The sequence below is a fragment of the Brachyhypopomus gauderio genome, chromosome 11 (genome assembly GCF_052324685.1).
Source record: "Brachyhypopomus gauderio isolate BG-103 chromosome 11, BGAUD_0.2, whole genome shotgun sequence".
In the NCBI taxonomy this organism is placed as follows: Eukaryota; Metazoa; Chordata; class Actinopteri; order Gymnotiformes; family Hypopomidae; genus Brachyhypopomus; species Brachyhypopomus gauderio.
Window position 1 is genome coordinate 5,402,033 of NC_135221.1, and position 14,867 is coordinate 5,416,899.

The window sequence follows — 14,867 nt, forward strand, 5'->3', positions numbered from 1 at the left end:
TGATTCATGTCACACTGTTGATCAGTCCTTTAGGTGTCATTTTTCAAAAGACAAACGGTTTTGCCTGTTCATTATCCCTCCACTTTTAAAAAATAAAAGTAAATCTAGTTTGTTTTGTGATTTAAACAAAAACAAAACAATCACACACACACACACACACACACACACACACACACACACACACACACACACACACACACACACACACACACACACACACACACACACACACACACACACAAATTAAACCAAAACAGCTTTCCACACGAACTTGGAACAGCCCCTCAGGGTATTTTCTCACTAAGTCCCCTTGTGGGCGGAGCTTTAAAAACAGCCACGAGGTCCAACCTACCTTCACTCACCTTCATCTTGGCCTCTGTGTTTATGACACGCACCTTCTAAAGGGCTACAGAGATCAACGGCCAACACAGGTCGACCAGTGTGGCGGAGACCTCCAGAATGTTCCAGAATGTTCTGAGCACAAAGCCAATGACACAATTCTAAATCAACCACTGGGTGGTCCACACCACCTCACCGAGGCCTTAGGATGGGATAGAGACTTAAAAGGGAGAGTGTGGCTGACATGATTGAATGAGTGATTGTTAGAGTCTGAGTCGAAACATTGGGCCGGGCCTAAGGTGTACGCAGGCGGCTTTGGTCTCCTTTTGAAACGGTTAATTCCAGCTGTTTGTGTGATCCTTCCCTCTTTGATGTGTGATGTGGAGATGTAACCCAGGAGGCTAGCTTTGCGGGAAGTTTCCAGTGTGCCTGTGTGTCAGTTGCAATGACATCTGTTTTGACATCTTCACCCAATGCACACAATGTAAAACAGACAAGAATTGACAGATCATGGCAGTCAGCAATGAAAACGTCACCCTAGTACCACTCAAGTGACATCATTTAGCACTGAAAAAAAATGTCTGCCTTGACAAAAAAAAACTGCGCGGAATATTATTAACCTGAAACCTTTATATCCAACACAAGAATGTCTATAGACTGTATTACCTTGGATTAGACAAGATCTGCATTAGACAATGTATTTCATGGCATTGAAACCCAAAAATACCAGAGCATCCAATGTCCTTTGAAGGCTAGCGTGACAGTGTGTGTGGTTCTTTAGGTCTGTCTCAAACCCTTTGTTCTTCCTTATTTGTTAAACAAGGTGAAAACACAGAGATCCAACCTTTCGATAAAGACAAGGATCATCATGGGACATTCAGCCTTGATGAGTGGACCACCAAGCGGAGATCTCCGCAGAGGAAGATCTGTGGAACAGAGGCAAAGCGATATGGGCCTAGCTGCTCGCGTTAAGATACCAGAGACGGGGCTCCCCTTGGCAGGAGCTAAGAAGCATGAGTGCGTGGTGGCACTTTGTCTGTGTCTGCGAGATGTGGGAGATAGAGGGCAACGATAAGTGTCATGAAAGAGCCACTGTGGCCTTTCCTCCCTCACTACCACCATGATCCTGATGCAGGAACTTGAAGAACTAAGGAGTTGGCAGGGACCCAGCCAGGGTTGACAGGCAGGTTCTGGCTGGTGACAGGACAGAGAGACTCTGGCGATTCTGCAGCGGTGTGGCTGATGGGCTTGCATGCTCCAGTGCAAGGACTACTCTAAGATGGCTGATGTCCCACAGTGGACATGCAAAAGGTCTCCTTTGGCGCATTGGATACTGTCTGGGTCGTCTGAAAAGCTCACTCGCAATACATGCGCAACAAACTTAGCAGTGCCAAACAGAGGGGCCATTAGACTGGTTGAAATGACAAATGGCATTTTAGCAACTTTATGCTAATGCAGAACTTTATTTCTGCGTATGCTTTATCAGTTAGATTACTTCATGGGAGTTTCAGAAGATAAGACGGGAAGCAACTTCCTATCTACACCGCATAACACAACAGTAATACCTTCTAATGTTACCCAGAACACCAGCCTGTCCCACAAGGCACACTAACCCTGTGTTATCAGGTCTAAATGGCAGCTAACATCAATGTCAAGCTTTAAAAGGGCCTATTTCCTCTTACCTAGTATGTTACCTATATATACTGAGGCCAATATTATAGCTGTCATCTCCCTGCTTGCTCCTGCCATAAAGGAATCTTTTGTTCTGGTTGTAACTTAGACATTTTTAAGCTCTCGGGTGCACAGAGTATGCAGGAGACTGGAATGGTATATGTGCTCTTGAACATGATGTAACTGTTTCCTGTTGACAGAGCAGGAACCTTCACCAAGTACTTGTTATATATCTGATTCCCTGCGTCAAACATTATTTTATTGACGCCCTTCAGACATTATTCCAACCACACTGTGCATGAATCAAATATTTTACTAAAAGCACATGAAGAAAATGTTCTTTTCCAGTGTAGACATGTGTGTTGTTCAATGTCATAAACAACAAATTGTAACATACTTGACAGCTGACAAAATAAACCTCACAGGGTTCTTGCCCGAAGGCGATGGATTCTGTTGGTTCTTGTGTTCAGTCACCATAGGTGAAGTTCATTGTGGATTTCACACTTTTTTTTCCACAGGGGGAGGGAGATGCTTTTGTTTGGCCGTGACAAGGGGAATGCATGGATAAACATCGCTTCAGCTCAGAGAAGAGCTTCCAATGTACTCTGAACTTTACTTTGATCTGCTCGTTCCTACACCTCTGCCATGAGCTTTAAGAAGGCGACCATATTTGTTACACTCACTTTGTGTATGGTCCACACCAAATACTGAATCCCTGCAGTGAGTAGCACTACAGAGAAGGTACATTTTGAACATTTTGAGTGCTTACTTTGTCTAACAAAGGTGATGTCAGTTGTGACGATACATGGTACACATGATGTAACTGCGAAAGCACTGCTGGCCTCAAATGACGACATTGCCTGACATTTCTACCGCCATTTCTACCGCCATTCTGTCACGGACTGTCACTCTTTTGTCTTAAGACATGTCCACACAGCTGGCTTTCTCCCTGCATAACGTAGTCTTACTACATCCATTCATAAATTCATTTTATCTCGGTTAGACTTCTACAAATTATTGAATTGGGCCTTTCATACGGAATGAATGTTTACATAATGTCTTTCTAAGTATGCGCATCCAGGAAGCTGTCAGCTTAAGTTTCTCTAGCTGCCAAAATGTCGAGCTCCCCTTGGCACAATATATGATATTAATCTCATCCTGCATCCAATTTTAGAAATCCAATCTATTTCTTTCTTCTTATTCCAATTGTTGACCCTTCTGTCCATCAAGGTTATGAGTTTTTCTTTCTTTTTTCACCACAGGTTTGTAGCTGTGCGAAGCAGTCCAGCACCCTGGCCGTGGTCTTGTGATGCCTCTTAGATTAGGCTGGCTGCACTCAAAGCTGCACCTTTCATCAACCGCTTCTCCACTCTTATGCAGACCTAATGCAACATTTCCTCCTGCGTGAAACAACGACCCTCTCCCTGTGCAGTCAGGTCTTTGCAGGCAAAACAAACCTCATTTAATTGCCTGGTGATATATATATATATATATATATATATATATATATATATATATATATATATATATATATATATATATATATATATATATATATGCCAATCACATGGCAGCAACTCAATGCATTTAGTCATGTAGACATGGCCAAGACGATCTGTCCAAACCGAGCATCAGAATGAGGAAGAAAGGTAATTAAAGTGACTTTGAACGTGGCATGGTTTTTGGTGGCAGAGTATTTCAGAAACTGCTGATGTACTGGGATTTTCATGCACAACCATCTCTAGGGTTTACAGAGAATGGTCCGAAAAGGAGAAAATATCCAGTGAGTGGCAGTAATGTGGGTGCAAATGCCTTGTTGATGCCAGAGGTCAGAGGAGAACAGGCTGGTTCAAGCTGGTAGAACAGCAACAGTAACTCAAATAACCTCGGTTGTTAAAATTTAGGCATGCAGAAGAGCATCTCTGAATGCACAACATGTCAAACCTTGAGGCAGATGGGCTACGGCAGCAGAAGACCACACCGGGCGCCACTACTGTCAGCTAAGAACAGGAAACTGAGGCTCTGATGAGTCTCAATTTCTGGTGCGGCATTCTGATGGTTGGGTCAGAAAACATTTAAAAATATGAACATGAAACATTTGACAATGTGGAAAACTTTCTCTCTCTCACACACACACACACACTCTCTCTCTCTCTCTCTCTCTCTCTCTCTCTCTCTCTCTTTTGAAATGCTGGTGCAGGCATTCTTTACTTTCACATCTGATTTAGAGGAGTGTATCCCAACTGTATGTGTATGGGAAAGGGATTAATAGATTACTAGTAATTTTCCCAAACCTGATGGCTTTAAGTTAAAACAGAAGTACTAGGATATCTGTAGACAGCAGGTCTATATGTTAACGAGTACTCCATCTATACCTGTCCGCTGAGCAGTTTCCTTCTAGATTATTACTGTTGGGATTAGTCACCTCTAAAGAGAAACCCTGTTGTAATCGATACAAAGGGTTTTTTTCTAGCATTTCACTGAATTAATTTATTGTTAAACTTGTCATAACATGATTATTTTTCTATAAATATTTAATTAAATCCATTTCTTTAAAGCCTGGTATTTCATGAACTGACGGGTTTATTATAATTGGACATTTTTGGTCAAACTCTGATTTTGGTGTTCTTATTTCATAACCAGTGGGTGTCTTGGTTTGCACCAAGTTTGCACTTTTTGCACTTTTTAAGAAGTGCAAAATGAATTTCCACCCTTGATGTGAAACCTGGAGACTTTAATGACTGGGCCTTAGCTCAAATTTCTAATTCACTATCACTACAGACATTCTTTCATATGTCAGATGGCATATATCTTATCACCTGGAGTAGCATCTTGTTGTGGCAGCTTCGGCTGCCTTTGATATCGGAGAGCATAGAGGTTTCACCTAAATAAAGACTCCTTTGTACTGCACTGATTAACTTCTGTACATGAGCTTTTTGATAAGATGAAGAAAGCCTTCTTCACGGGACCTGAAATCAACATTTTTTTTTTATTCAGTTTATTTCTGTTTTGCAAATTCACAATGAAGAGGGTTCCATGAAACACTTCATATGCTAAGCTTTTAGCCTAATCTTTCTGCTTACAAGTAGCAGTGTCTTTAAAGCATCTTACAGTTGGCTTACAGCACTGTGTATGCTTTCAAACTTGGAATATGATTTTCATAAGGCCTACAAGGCACAGAAATACCATGCTAATAATTTGCAGTGCACTAGTAACTGAACAGCAGAATCCACAGGGCCTGGCTCAAAATGTAGCTTGACAAATCAATTCAATCCAAAAACAGTGCTTAAAACTTGCAACATGTTTGGCTGCAACCGTTATTTATCAGAAGACTCCATGTTTACCAGATGCAAATGTAACACATGCAATCAAGTCTTTGGGTATTTCATTTCAAATCAAATCAAAAATCAAATCATTTTTAATCATATCATACATCAAAATCATATCTAATCAATTTGTCACATCACACACAGGAGTATGGTGAGTGAGCAGTTTACATCCTTGCCCTTTGTATTCTCGCAGCATTGATTTACAATAAATATACATGTGCTACTAAACCATGTACATATCCAAGGAAAGTAAAATATATGTATAGATCTACTAAATATTTGTCACAAGTACTGTGCACATTTGCATTGTAGTGTGCTATATATGAGACAACACTGAATGAGTGGCAGTACAGCACAGCATATTATTGTCCAAGCTATTTTACATGACAATGCATACAAAGCACAGAGCAACTGAGGGTTTATGGTCCAGTGCAGCTCACTGAACCAAAGCTGCATTAACTACATTCAGTCACATGATCTTTGTTTCATTTCACAATTGCAAGGTGCTAAAATACCCAGCAATGAAATTAATCTCATAGTGCACCTTCTTATGGGCTGGGCGGAGTATAATTTAATGTTCATATTGCATCTTAAATTGTCCAAGTGACAGGGCTGACTGTTCTGAACCTGCATCAGATTAAAAACCTACGTAGTACTTAGGAAAAAACACTCTTTTGAAAATCTGTGGGTACGTATTTGATCTTGTGCCATTTGAATTTGTCATTGTTAAACTCTGTAAGGATGTGTGTTGGCCTGGGGCAGTGTTCTTAGAAGTGGAATTGCATGAAAGGGAAATCGTGTCAAATTTATTTTGATGCTGGTTTGTCATAAACCGATGGCCTGGTTTGTCATTTCCAAATTATATGGAAATGCACACAGCTAAGCTCTTCATAGTTGCATAACTATTAATACTTTTAAATAATACCTCTTTTGGTCATGTGTCCATGAAAGTAAACACCACCATATTAAAATCACTTCTTCTGATCCCCCCTTCGTAACCGTGATCCGTAATCTGTGATTACATCTGAGACCATCCGGTTTGGACCGTTGTTTTCCAGTGGCGTAAGCAGATTTTGTCAAACATAGAGGCCAGTTTTGCGCAGTGGCTCCCTCTGAAGCAAACCTTCCCTAACGTACATGATCAGGACAATGGAGCTCCTTGCCAGGGGATTTCCTGTCCTCAGAAGCTTCCCAAATTACTATGGAGGCGGTTTAGTGTTGTGCTTGTTTGAAGCTGCTCACAACAGGTATGGTTTTCAATTCTGGAGGTCACATCTGCCACAGATGAGATGTGCAGGCCAGTCTGGCAGTGAATATTACCTCGCGTGTACTTTCAGATCTTTTGGGCAGAGGTGAAGACTGTGACATGCTAACCGATGCTCTGAAACGTGTTTAGGGTCGGATGACTGTACCTCACTTTCATCCATCCTGTTATGTGACTGGCAGAGGCACCCATTTAGGAACATATGGGAAGTTTGGCAGCTGACATAATATTGCAGTGTACTTTTTTACAGTTTGAACAAATGGACAAAAGCCTTCAATGTATAGAGTTAAGTTCGCCAAAAGACAACAGGCAGTGTGTAGTGTGCTTTAAATGATTCTGTAATTGTGTAAACGTTTAAGAATCACATATGTGCTGATTCCCTGTTACTTCTCTGTTACCTTATCAAGCTTGCCTTCCTTGAGTTAAAATAACCCATCCCTATAACTAAACTAACACTGCTCGTTTTAAGGTCTGCAACATGTAGCGGCCATCTTGCAAGGTTGAATGTTTATGGCAATACTAGCAATGGAGTAATTTATGGATAGCCGGGTGATTTTCTGATCAGGATGAGCTGTAGTACTTGCAAACACCTCGAATGACGTGCAGGGGCTTGCCAGGCGGGCGTGATTTATAGGGCGGCTTCATGGGAGCAGTTTAAAAGCAGCTGTACGCGCTGACAGGTGGCCCCGCTGTTTGATATCCACACTATGATCTAGTAAAGCTGATCACTCAAGGCCATCAGAGAAACAGAGTCTTAGCACATCACATCTCACAGACACACTGGACTGGAAAAAAAAACCCCACAACAACCCAAAACAGACAATTGGGATTGTAGAGGTTATGTCTGCATGAGTGTGATCACCAGCAACAAACCTTAAAATGCAAAAACGTCATGGGTGTAACTATGTTGCTTACAGCATTTTTTTGTTCTGCTGCAAGCCAGATTTTTGCTTTAAATGCCAATGTAAAATGCAACGGGTGGTACGCATGAAGAATGGAATACTTGTTTGATTCAGCAAGGACATCGCGGAGGAAAAGGAAGCGATCTTTTCTCAACACGCATCAATATTTTCTGAAGGTTCTTTTGGAACAATCAAAGATATTTGCATTTAGACAAGAAGCAATCAGTCATGTCAACAGAAATCTTTCCTCATCTTTTCTGACTGAAAGAGAAATCTATAGAGAAATCTAAGCCCCGTTTGATCAATAACCTGTCCTACATATTTATTTAAGCAGATTCCACAAATTAAATTTATGATGCATTAGTGTAATGCGTATTAGCTCATATAAGAAATTACTTCCATCTAGGTAGAGTTGAAGGCTTTGTGTAGGACACTGCTTAAAGGCCGGTAAATATTGGTAAAGGGATTAGAATTCTAATGAAGATTACTTTGTGGAGGTTGAAAGAAATACTCAGGTTGATGTTGACTGTATAAGAAAACCTAAATTAATTTGAGGTTTGCCACCAGCTCCTTCCTTTGACCATATAACAAACCCGACTCAAAAACTGACTGAAAAACGTCATGACTTTGACTGAAAAACACAAACAAAATGGGAACTCGGGATACTTTTGCTGTCCGCTGGGTGCAATTTGTATGCTAAACTGAACGGGGACAGTCGGGTTAGTGCTAAGTTACATGCCACATTCTTCACACCTATCGGTTTTCTCTGTGTGTAAGGCCAGACTCCTCTAAAGCCCCCTTTCTTTCACTAACCTCTTGTTTTGCTATTTTACCAAGTAGACCAGGTGTGAAGGGCTGAGGCCATGAAAAAACATTCAGTTCTGTAAGCTTGTCATGAAAGAATCTATTGATTGACCTCTACATCTAGGTGCACAATGACAAATGGGTTAGCAATTTTCCGCCTCACTTATGGGCTACAATGCACATTTCCACTTTCACTTGGAAGCAGAGAGTTTAAGGTGTACATACCTTTCTCAGGTTCGGCAAACAGTGCAGGAGAGGAACCACATTTTTAACCAATCGTGTGCATAGATGGTGTTTTATCAATGTCTGTTAGCAGTAGCTTGTTCCAAATCACTTGTGTATCTTAAAGATTATTGTCATGTGCAAAAACAGCACCTGGCCTACACTGACAAATGTGCTTTCTTGTCAATTCATTATATGTTCTTGAGCTTATTTGAAGAGAGTTTGCCAAAGTTTTCTTTTTGCTGTGGTATTCAATCAATTCTTAATGATTTTCAGTTTCATCCAAGGATGTTATTGCGTGTTTTGGCTGCTGATTGAATTACTCCCAAGTGTCTGAAGAATGTTTTAGGCAAAAACTATGGAAATTAACCAATTGACCTGTTTTCTGACCCCTAGGATAGAAGAACCCTGTGGGAAAAGTCACTCGAATGCAGGAAAATCAAAGAGATCTTTGAGGCCATTCTATAGACCTGTGGGGTAACCCCTTAAAATTCCCATATGTGGAAATTAATACCACATCATATAGAGTCCACAAATAAATTATGCTAGAAAATGATTGGCATAACAGAAGTCACAGCAAAGCTCAAGCAAACAGAAAACAAATTTTCCTTGGCAAAAGCATCTCCAAACAATTTTCATATGTTTGGATGCAATTTAGTTCATAGCAATGCAACGATTCAGTGGAGGGAGGGGGTGTGAGGGGGCATATAACATATTTGTTTAGTTTAAGTGGTAATTTGTATTGGAATAACTTTATATACACTATTGCTTAGGAAAAAGAGACCATCCAATTCAGGAGGGCAACACTCCAGTCAACAGAGAGCCCATGTCCTGTAGGGATAACCTGTCACAGTGCTGAGAGCCTAATTGATGCCTCATGCTTTCAGGAGCAATTATTGTGCCCTAATGTCAAGCCCTAATTTGCAGCTTTATAACTTGGACGCACGGGCCAAAGGGAGTCTCAGAACGGGTCCTCCGCTGGGACTCGTGGGCCGGTTTGCCCAGCAGATGTGGTGTGGTCTGGGTGAACGTCAGGGACTGAGGGCTAGCCATTTTGAGACATCAGGTACATGGCCTGAGGTCTTGGCTGTCTGCAGGGAGAGCCACGCTTTTAAAGACCCGAAAAAACAGGAATTTATGGGGTTTCACGAATGTTGTTTCAAGTATTTATTTATTTTTAGATTTTATATTTGAAACACATTTTTCTACATCTATAAAATATGCATCAACAATGAAAAACATCAAATTTTCATTTATCAAATATTAAACAATGTTGCTGCCTAGTGCATGATTACTAAACACATCAGATTACCTCAAAGTGCTAGGGAGTGCTCTAAACTGCATTGTAACTTCAGGAAAACCCCAGACGCATTCAGAAACGCAGACACTTTTCTATTGTTTCTATAGCAACAGAAACAAGCAAACAAGATTCTCAGCAAAACTGACAGCTCAAAGGTTGAGGACCTCAGAGCTCATGAAGTATGAAGGATTTGATTGCTGTCTGAGAAAGCAAACCTCATGGATGACGTGTGGAAGAAGCATGTGACACATGGGCCTCGTGAACATATCCTCTGTGAGTTTATTTTTTCCTCGCTTTTCATGGTCTTAAATATGTGTTATGAATGTTCTACTTATTCAGTGGCCTTACCACGATCATGGCTAGGTCATGTCAACAATTCTGTGTTGCATTATGACTTTCAAGAGGTAATTTACTTTGAAATAGCTCAAAATAAATACTTGCTGTACGTATAGTCAGACACCACCTTAATGCAAACAGATGTCTATCTTTAGAAGAATCAACAGCTTAAACCAGGAGGTGAGTGTTAGTCCCACCTCCTGGGCTCATCTCTGGTCAGTATCTAAAAATACAAATTAAACTTTATTGTAATCCAGACAGACAACAAAGCCATTGAGGCTATATCATTTCCAGGAGCCTCTGTGGGCACCCTGTCATGTTCCCAGCTGACAAACACAGAAACCTAAAGATCAGAGACTAAGAAGACGCTGACAAGTGCTACGGGAACACCTGCACTGTTTGACTGCACTGCTAAGAAAGGTGAATAGGTGTGTGTGTGTGTGTGTGTGTGTGTGTGTGTGCTTATGTGTGAGGCAGAGATAGAGAGACAGCAGACAGATAGAGAACATGTGGTATTAGTTCACAGGCAGGTGTTGAAGTTAGCAAACTGTCTCACACACACACACACACACACACACACACACACACACACACACCTCTATCTGATTGGATTTCCTTGAGAGCTCTTTGAGGCCATGTCTGAAGCGATGAAAATAAGGGCACATGCATTAAGTGCGCGAGGTGGGCCAGGGAGAGGGCATGGATGAGGGAGTGAAGTGTTGGATGTGAAGCACCTTGGACCACCTGCTGCTGGAACTAAGGCATCATGTTCTGTCCAGACAGACTCCAAAACACAGGTCACCAGAGCCAAGAAGTATTTCATGGCATCAGGTAGCAAACATGTAGAATGTTAAACTCACCCTTGTGTGGCTGAGACCCTTCGACTGAGCTGGAGGTTCACACACACACACACACACACACAAACACACACACACACACACACACACACACACACACACACACACACACACACACACGAGGAAATAAAAAGCAGGATTTAAGCAGGATTACTGTTTTTTTTATTTTCTTTTTTCATAATGCACTCATCTGTCAGATGTCCATAGATATTAGCATAGTAAGCACTGGGAAGAACCTGTGAGCTGAGATTTTAGGAAATGTCTTTGGGAGTCAGCTTTAAAAAAACGTAAACCCAATTGCACAAAAAAGGTCTTAAACTACAAGGTCCATGTTGCAGATAGATGTAAGCAAATGAAGACGTTCATTCCTGTAGCCCCTACAGCGCGAACCCTAGTGTGTTTCCGTTGACTCGCACCCTCTGTTCTCTGCTTCCTGTAAGTGGTTCAGATGGGAAAATCCCACAGTATCGTATACCGGTAAAGGCTGGGAGCATGTGAACTGACCTGTCACAGCAGACACTGGCTCACCATCACAGAGATGCTGAGATCACACACCTCCATGCTCCAACTCAAACCTTCTTCTGACCGATGTGGAAACAGTAGATTGATATGCTCTTTTGGTCGCTGTTGTGCAAATTGTTCACTGAGCCATTCAAACACATTCAGGAAAAAAAGCACAGGTAAACTGAACCTGAGGTATCTGAATCACATATTGTCTTTTTGTCCAAGTGATGCTTGGTTTAATTTGTAAATGCTGGTACAGACAATTTATCACCCTGTCAGTAAGTCTGAATCATATGTCACATTAAAAATGAAAAACTGGACTAAAAGGAAAAGTACCTTGAAAGCAATTATTTTCATGTTTAGGTTTTCGCACATCTTGCATATGTTTAAGTATGACACATTATCTTTTGTTTAAGTGGTTGTATCAAGCTTTATTTTGACATAGTCAGCAGAGATTGCATCATATTTATTGTTCTGGCCACATTTGTGCAGGGCTACCCAACCACTAGACTGCAACGAAAGGTCAGGTTTTATTTCACCCTGATCGTGTCATTGTGTGGCTGCTACATGAGAAGGTCTCTGAGAGGACCTTTGAAGTTGATGAGTGTCCGACAAACCTCGGGTTCTCACTTCTAGCAGTATTAAAGAAAAGAAAAACATATCCACAGATTGTGTCTTTTTCTTCAGGAAGATATGCTTATGGGAATAACTCTCTTGAGAAATAGACTGTGAAAAAACCCTTAGAACTCAGCTGACCTGTTTTGAGGAGTCCAGATTAGCCTCAATGCTACTATACAGACTAAACTTCAGTCTGCACATGTCATAATATTTTTGAATTGGGGTAATGGTTACAACAATCGCTTGTTGCAGCATGCAACTTTTAGGAACTTTCTTGAAACACTGACTATTCCTCATACACGTGAAAGGAAAAGTATGACTGTACTTGTAAATAGAGCAAAATTAATGAGTATTATTTTGCACTTCAGTCATAAGAAGACTGAAAATCTTAAGGCACCTTCTACTAGAGTTGTGTAATGAGATGTCTACATTTAGATGTAAAAATATATATTATCAAATAAATAAATACATAAAATAAATATGCATAGCTTGAACTGTATAAATAATATCCAATGAGATGATGTATTCAGTTCTCCACAGGTTTCAGTCCTCCAATTTCCAAGCTCCACACACGTATTGTTCCTTCAAGTCTTTCTGCTCAAACATCTTGTCATGCTGATGTGCCCTCAAACAGCAGTCAGGAGCTTGCTTCTCAGGACCAGTCAGGACCAACCTTTTTAACAACAGACCTTCTGTTAAGTAGGGTCAGAGCTTGTGGTCACTGAGACACCCTCGGTAGCTCTCGGCACTCAGGAAGATTGTGGTTTATAATCATAGCTGAGCACTTCACTGTCAGTACTGGTCTGTGCTCCCTGAAAGAAGAGTACACATGTTCCTCTTGTTACTGATGAGTGCACTGCTGCTAAAAACCGGCCATCCGTTTCCCATGTTCCTTCAGAACCGGGCTTCAGGGGTCTGTTCCTCAACTAAAGCCAGGCCGATGGTCTCAGCTGTGGCCTAGCACTTCTTTGTAGAGTTCAGGGACTTTGTCTGGGTCCACCGGCCTGGGAAGGAAATGGGTGAACTTCTGATGCCGTCTCGATTTTGTCCCGTCCCGTGGTGTTCCATCCTTGTTGAGCGCGACGTAATACCGTGCCCCCTTTTCCCCATGTTTGTACAGGTTCGAGGAGTATGTGTTGTACCAGTTCTCCTCAAATTGTTCCCGGAAGACACACTCAGCCGTCAGTTTTTCCTATATGAAAAGGACAGGCAGACACGGACAAAATAAATAGTAGTCCTAATGCAAGTGGGGAGTTTGAAGAAAAAAAAAAACAATATAATATCAAAGAGGAAAAGTGTTTTTAAATGTAAATGTCTTGATGGACATCAGTAACAAGAAGCATCACAGAGACAGAGTTCCTGCATACAAACATGGACATGTATAATTCCTTGTACCAAATAATTCACAAGAACACAATAATAAGTCTACTTACAGAGCCGTAGAGTTCTCCCTTGTCATTCATCCCGAGGTACAGACCAGTATCCACTCCTCTGATGCTGATTAATCCCACTGCTAGGCTTATGAATTCCAAGATACCTGGAGAAGAATAAATCAATTGTTCTAGGTATGTTCTCTGAAATCCCAGTTCTCGTCACAGATTGTGATTTAGCTGTTTAACTTCGCAAGGGTAACTCGACTCAACTATGTAGAGAAATACTAGCTACGCCTGAACACCGTGGACTTCGGTTTAAAGTATATAATACACCGTCATCAAGTATATCACACTGTCATAAAATTATACATGTTTATAACGGTATAACGGTATACAGAATATAAGTAACAATGAATAATGAACATAGTTTATAGAAATATACGACTGACCAAGTAATACGACTATATTAGAATTCTATATGTCCACCATGTGAAGTCATTTCACTTCAAGCATAAAAGAAATATGGTTAAAAAAAAAAAACAAAATAATGAAAAAAAAATACCGAATCGGCTGTGGTCCTTTCTCGTGCCTTGCACTGCGCCATCCGGGAGTATTTCAAGGTGAAATCCAGTCCTGCAATAAAGCTGCCTTCTCCGCAGAATTCCCTTTAAATGCGTTAAATCCGCCGGCGTGCTGCGCGAAAGTCTCTCCCCCGGAACCAGGTGATCGTTAAGCAGCCCGAGGTTTTCTCCAAGCGCGGGTAGGAAGAAATGTGACCCGGCGTGTCCAAAACCCTCCATGCTCTGTAAGAGCGTCCCGATTTCTCCCATGCTTGCCATCGTAAATCCTGAGCTCACGGTCGGGTTAACTTGAGCTGGGCGATCGTAGTGCCTCCTTGCGTTGCGCAACTCTAGGGACTATCACGAATGAGATCCATGTCTGGCAGTAGTCTAAGTCGAACAAAGTGAGGACTTTAGAGTATCCCAGTTTAGTACAAGAAATTTACATACTATAAGCCAGGTCTGATTCTTCGTTGAGATTTCCCAGACATAGAATATTCGGTGTGAAGAAAATGTAACTAAAACCCCGTCTCTTCAATACGGATTTTATAAACGTTTGTGTTCCTTTATATTGCAGTGTCACGTCTGGCTTATAAATCACATCCTCGCCGTAGTATTTAGTACTGAAGCGCTCGTGCATAAAGAGTAAATCCAGTGCACCTCTATGCAGAACTTATAGCACTTCAGGCAAGGTGTGCGCGCGTGTCACCCGGGTAGAGGTTTATGCATGAGTGGTAGACGCACCAGGCAGGTGCAAAACGCAAGCAAAAAGCTTTGGTGGGCGGTGC

General features: G+C 41.4%; 1 protein-coding gene across 1 annotated transcript; it reads right to left on the reverse strand.

Moving 5' to 3' along the window:
• Positions 1 to 11,949: 11,949 nt before the first annotated feature.
• Positions 11,950 to 14,793, reverse strand: fgf20b (fibroblast growth factor 20b). The gene is made up of 3 exons (XM_077022923.1): positions 14,082 to 14,793; positions 13,580 to 13,683; positions 11,950 to 13,338 (listed from the first exon to the last, which is right to left on the reverse strand). Exons 1-3 carry the CDS (start codon positions 14,356 to 14,358, stop codon positions 13,093 to 13,095), a joined length of 627 nt encoding a protein of 208 aa, XP_076879038.1. The 5' UTR covers positions 14,359 to 14,793; the 3' UTR covers positions 11,950 to 13,092.
• Between the last annotated feature and the right edge of the window lie 74 nt (positions 14,794 to 14,867).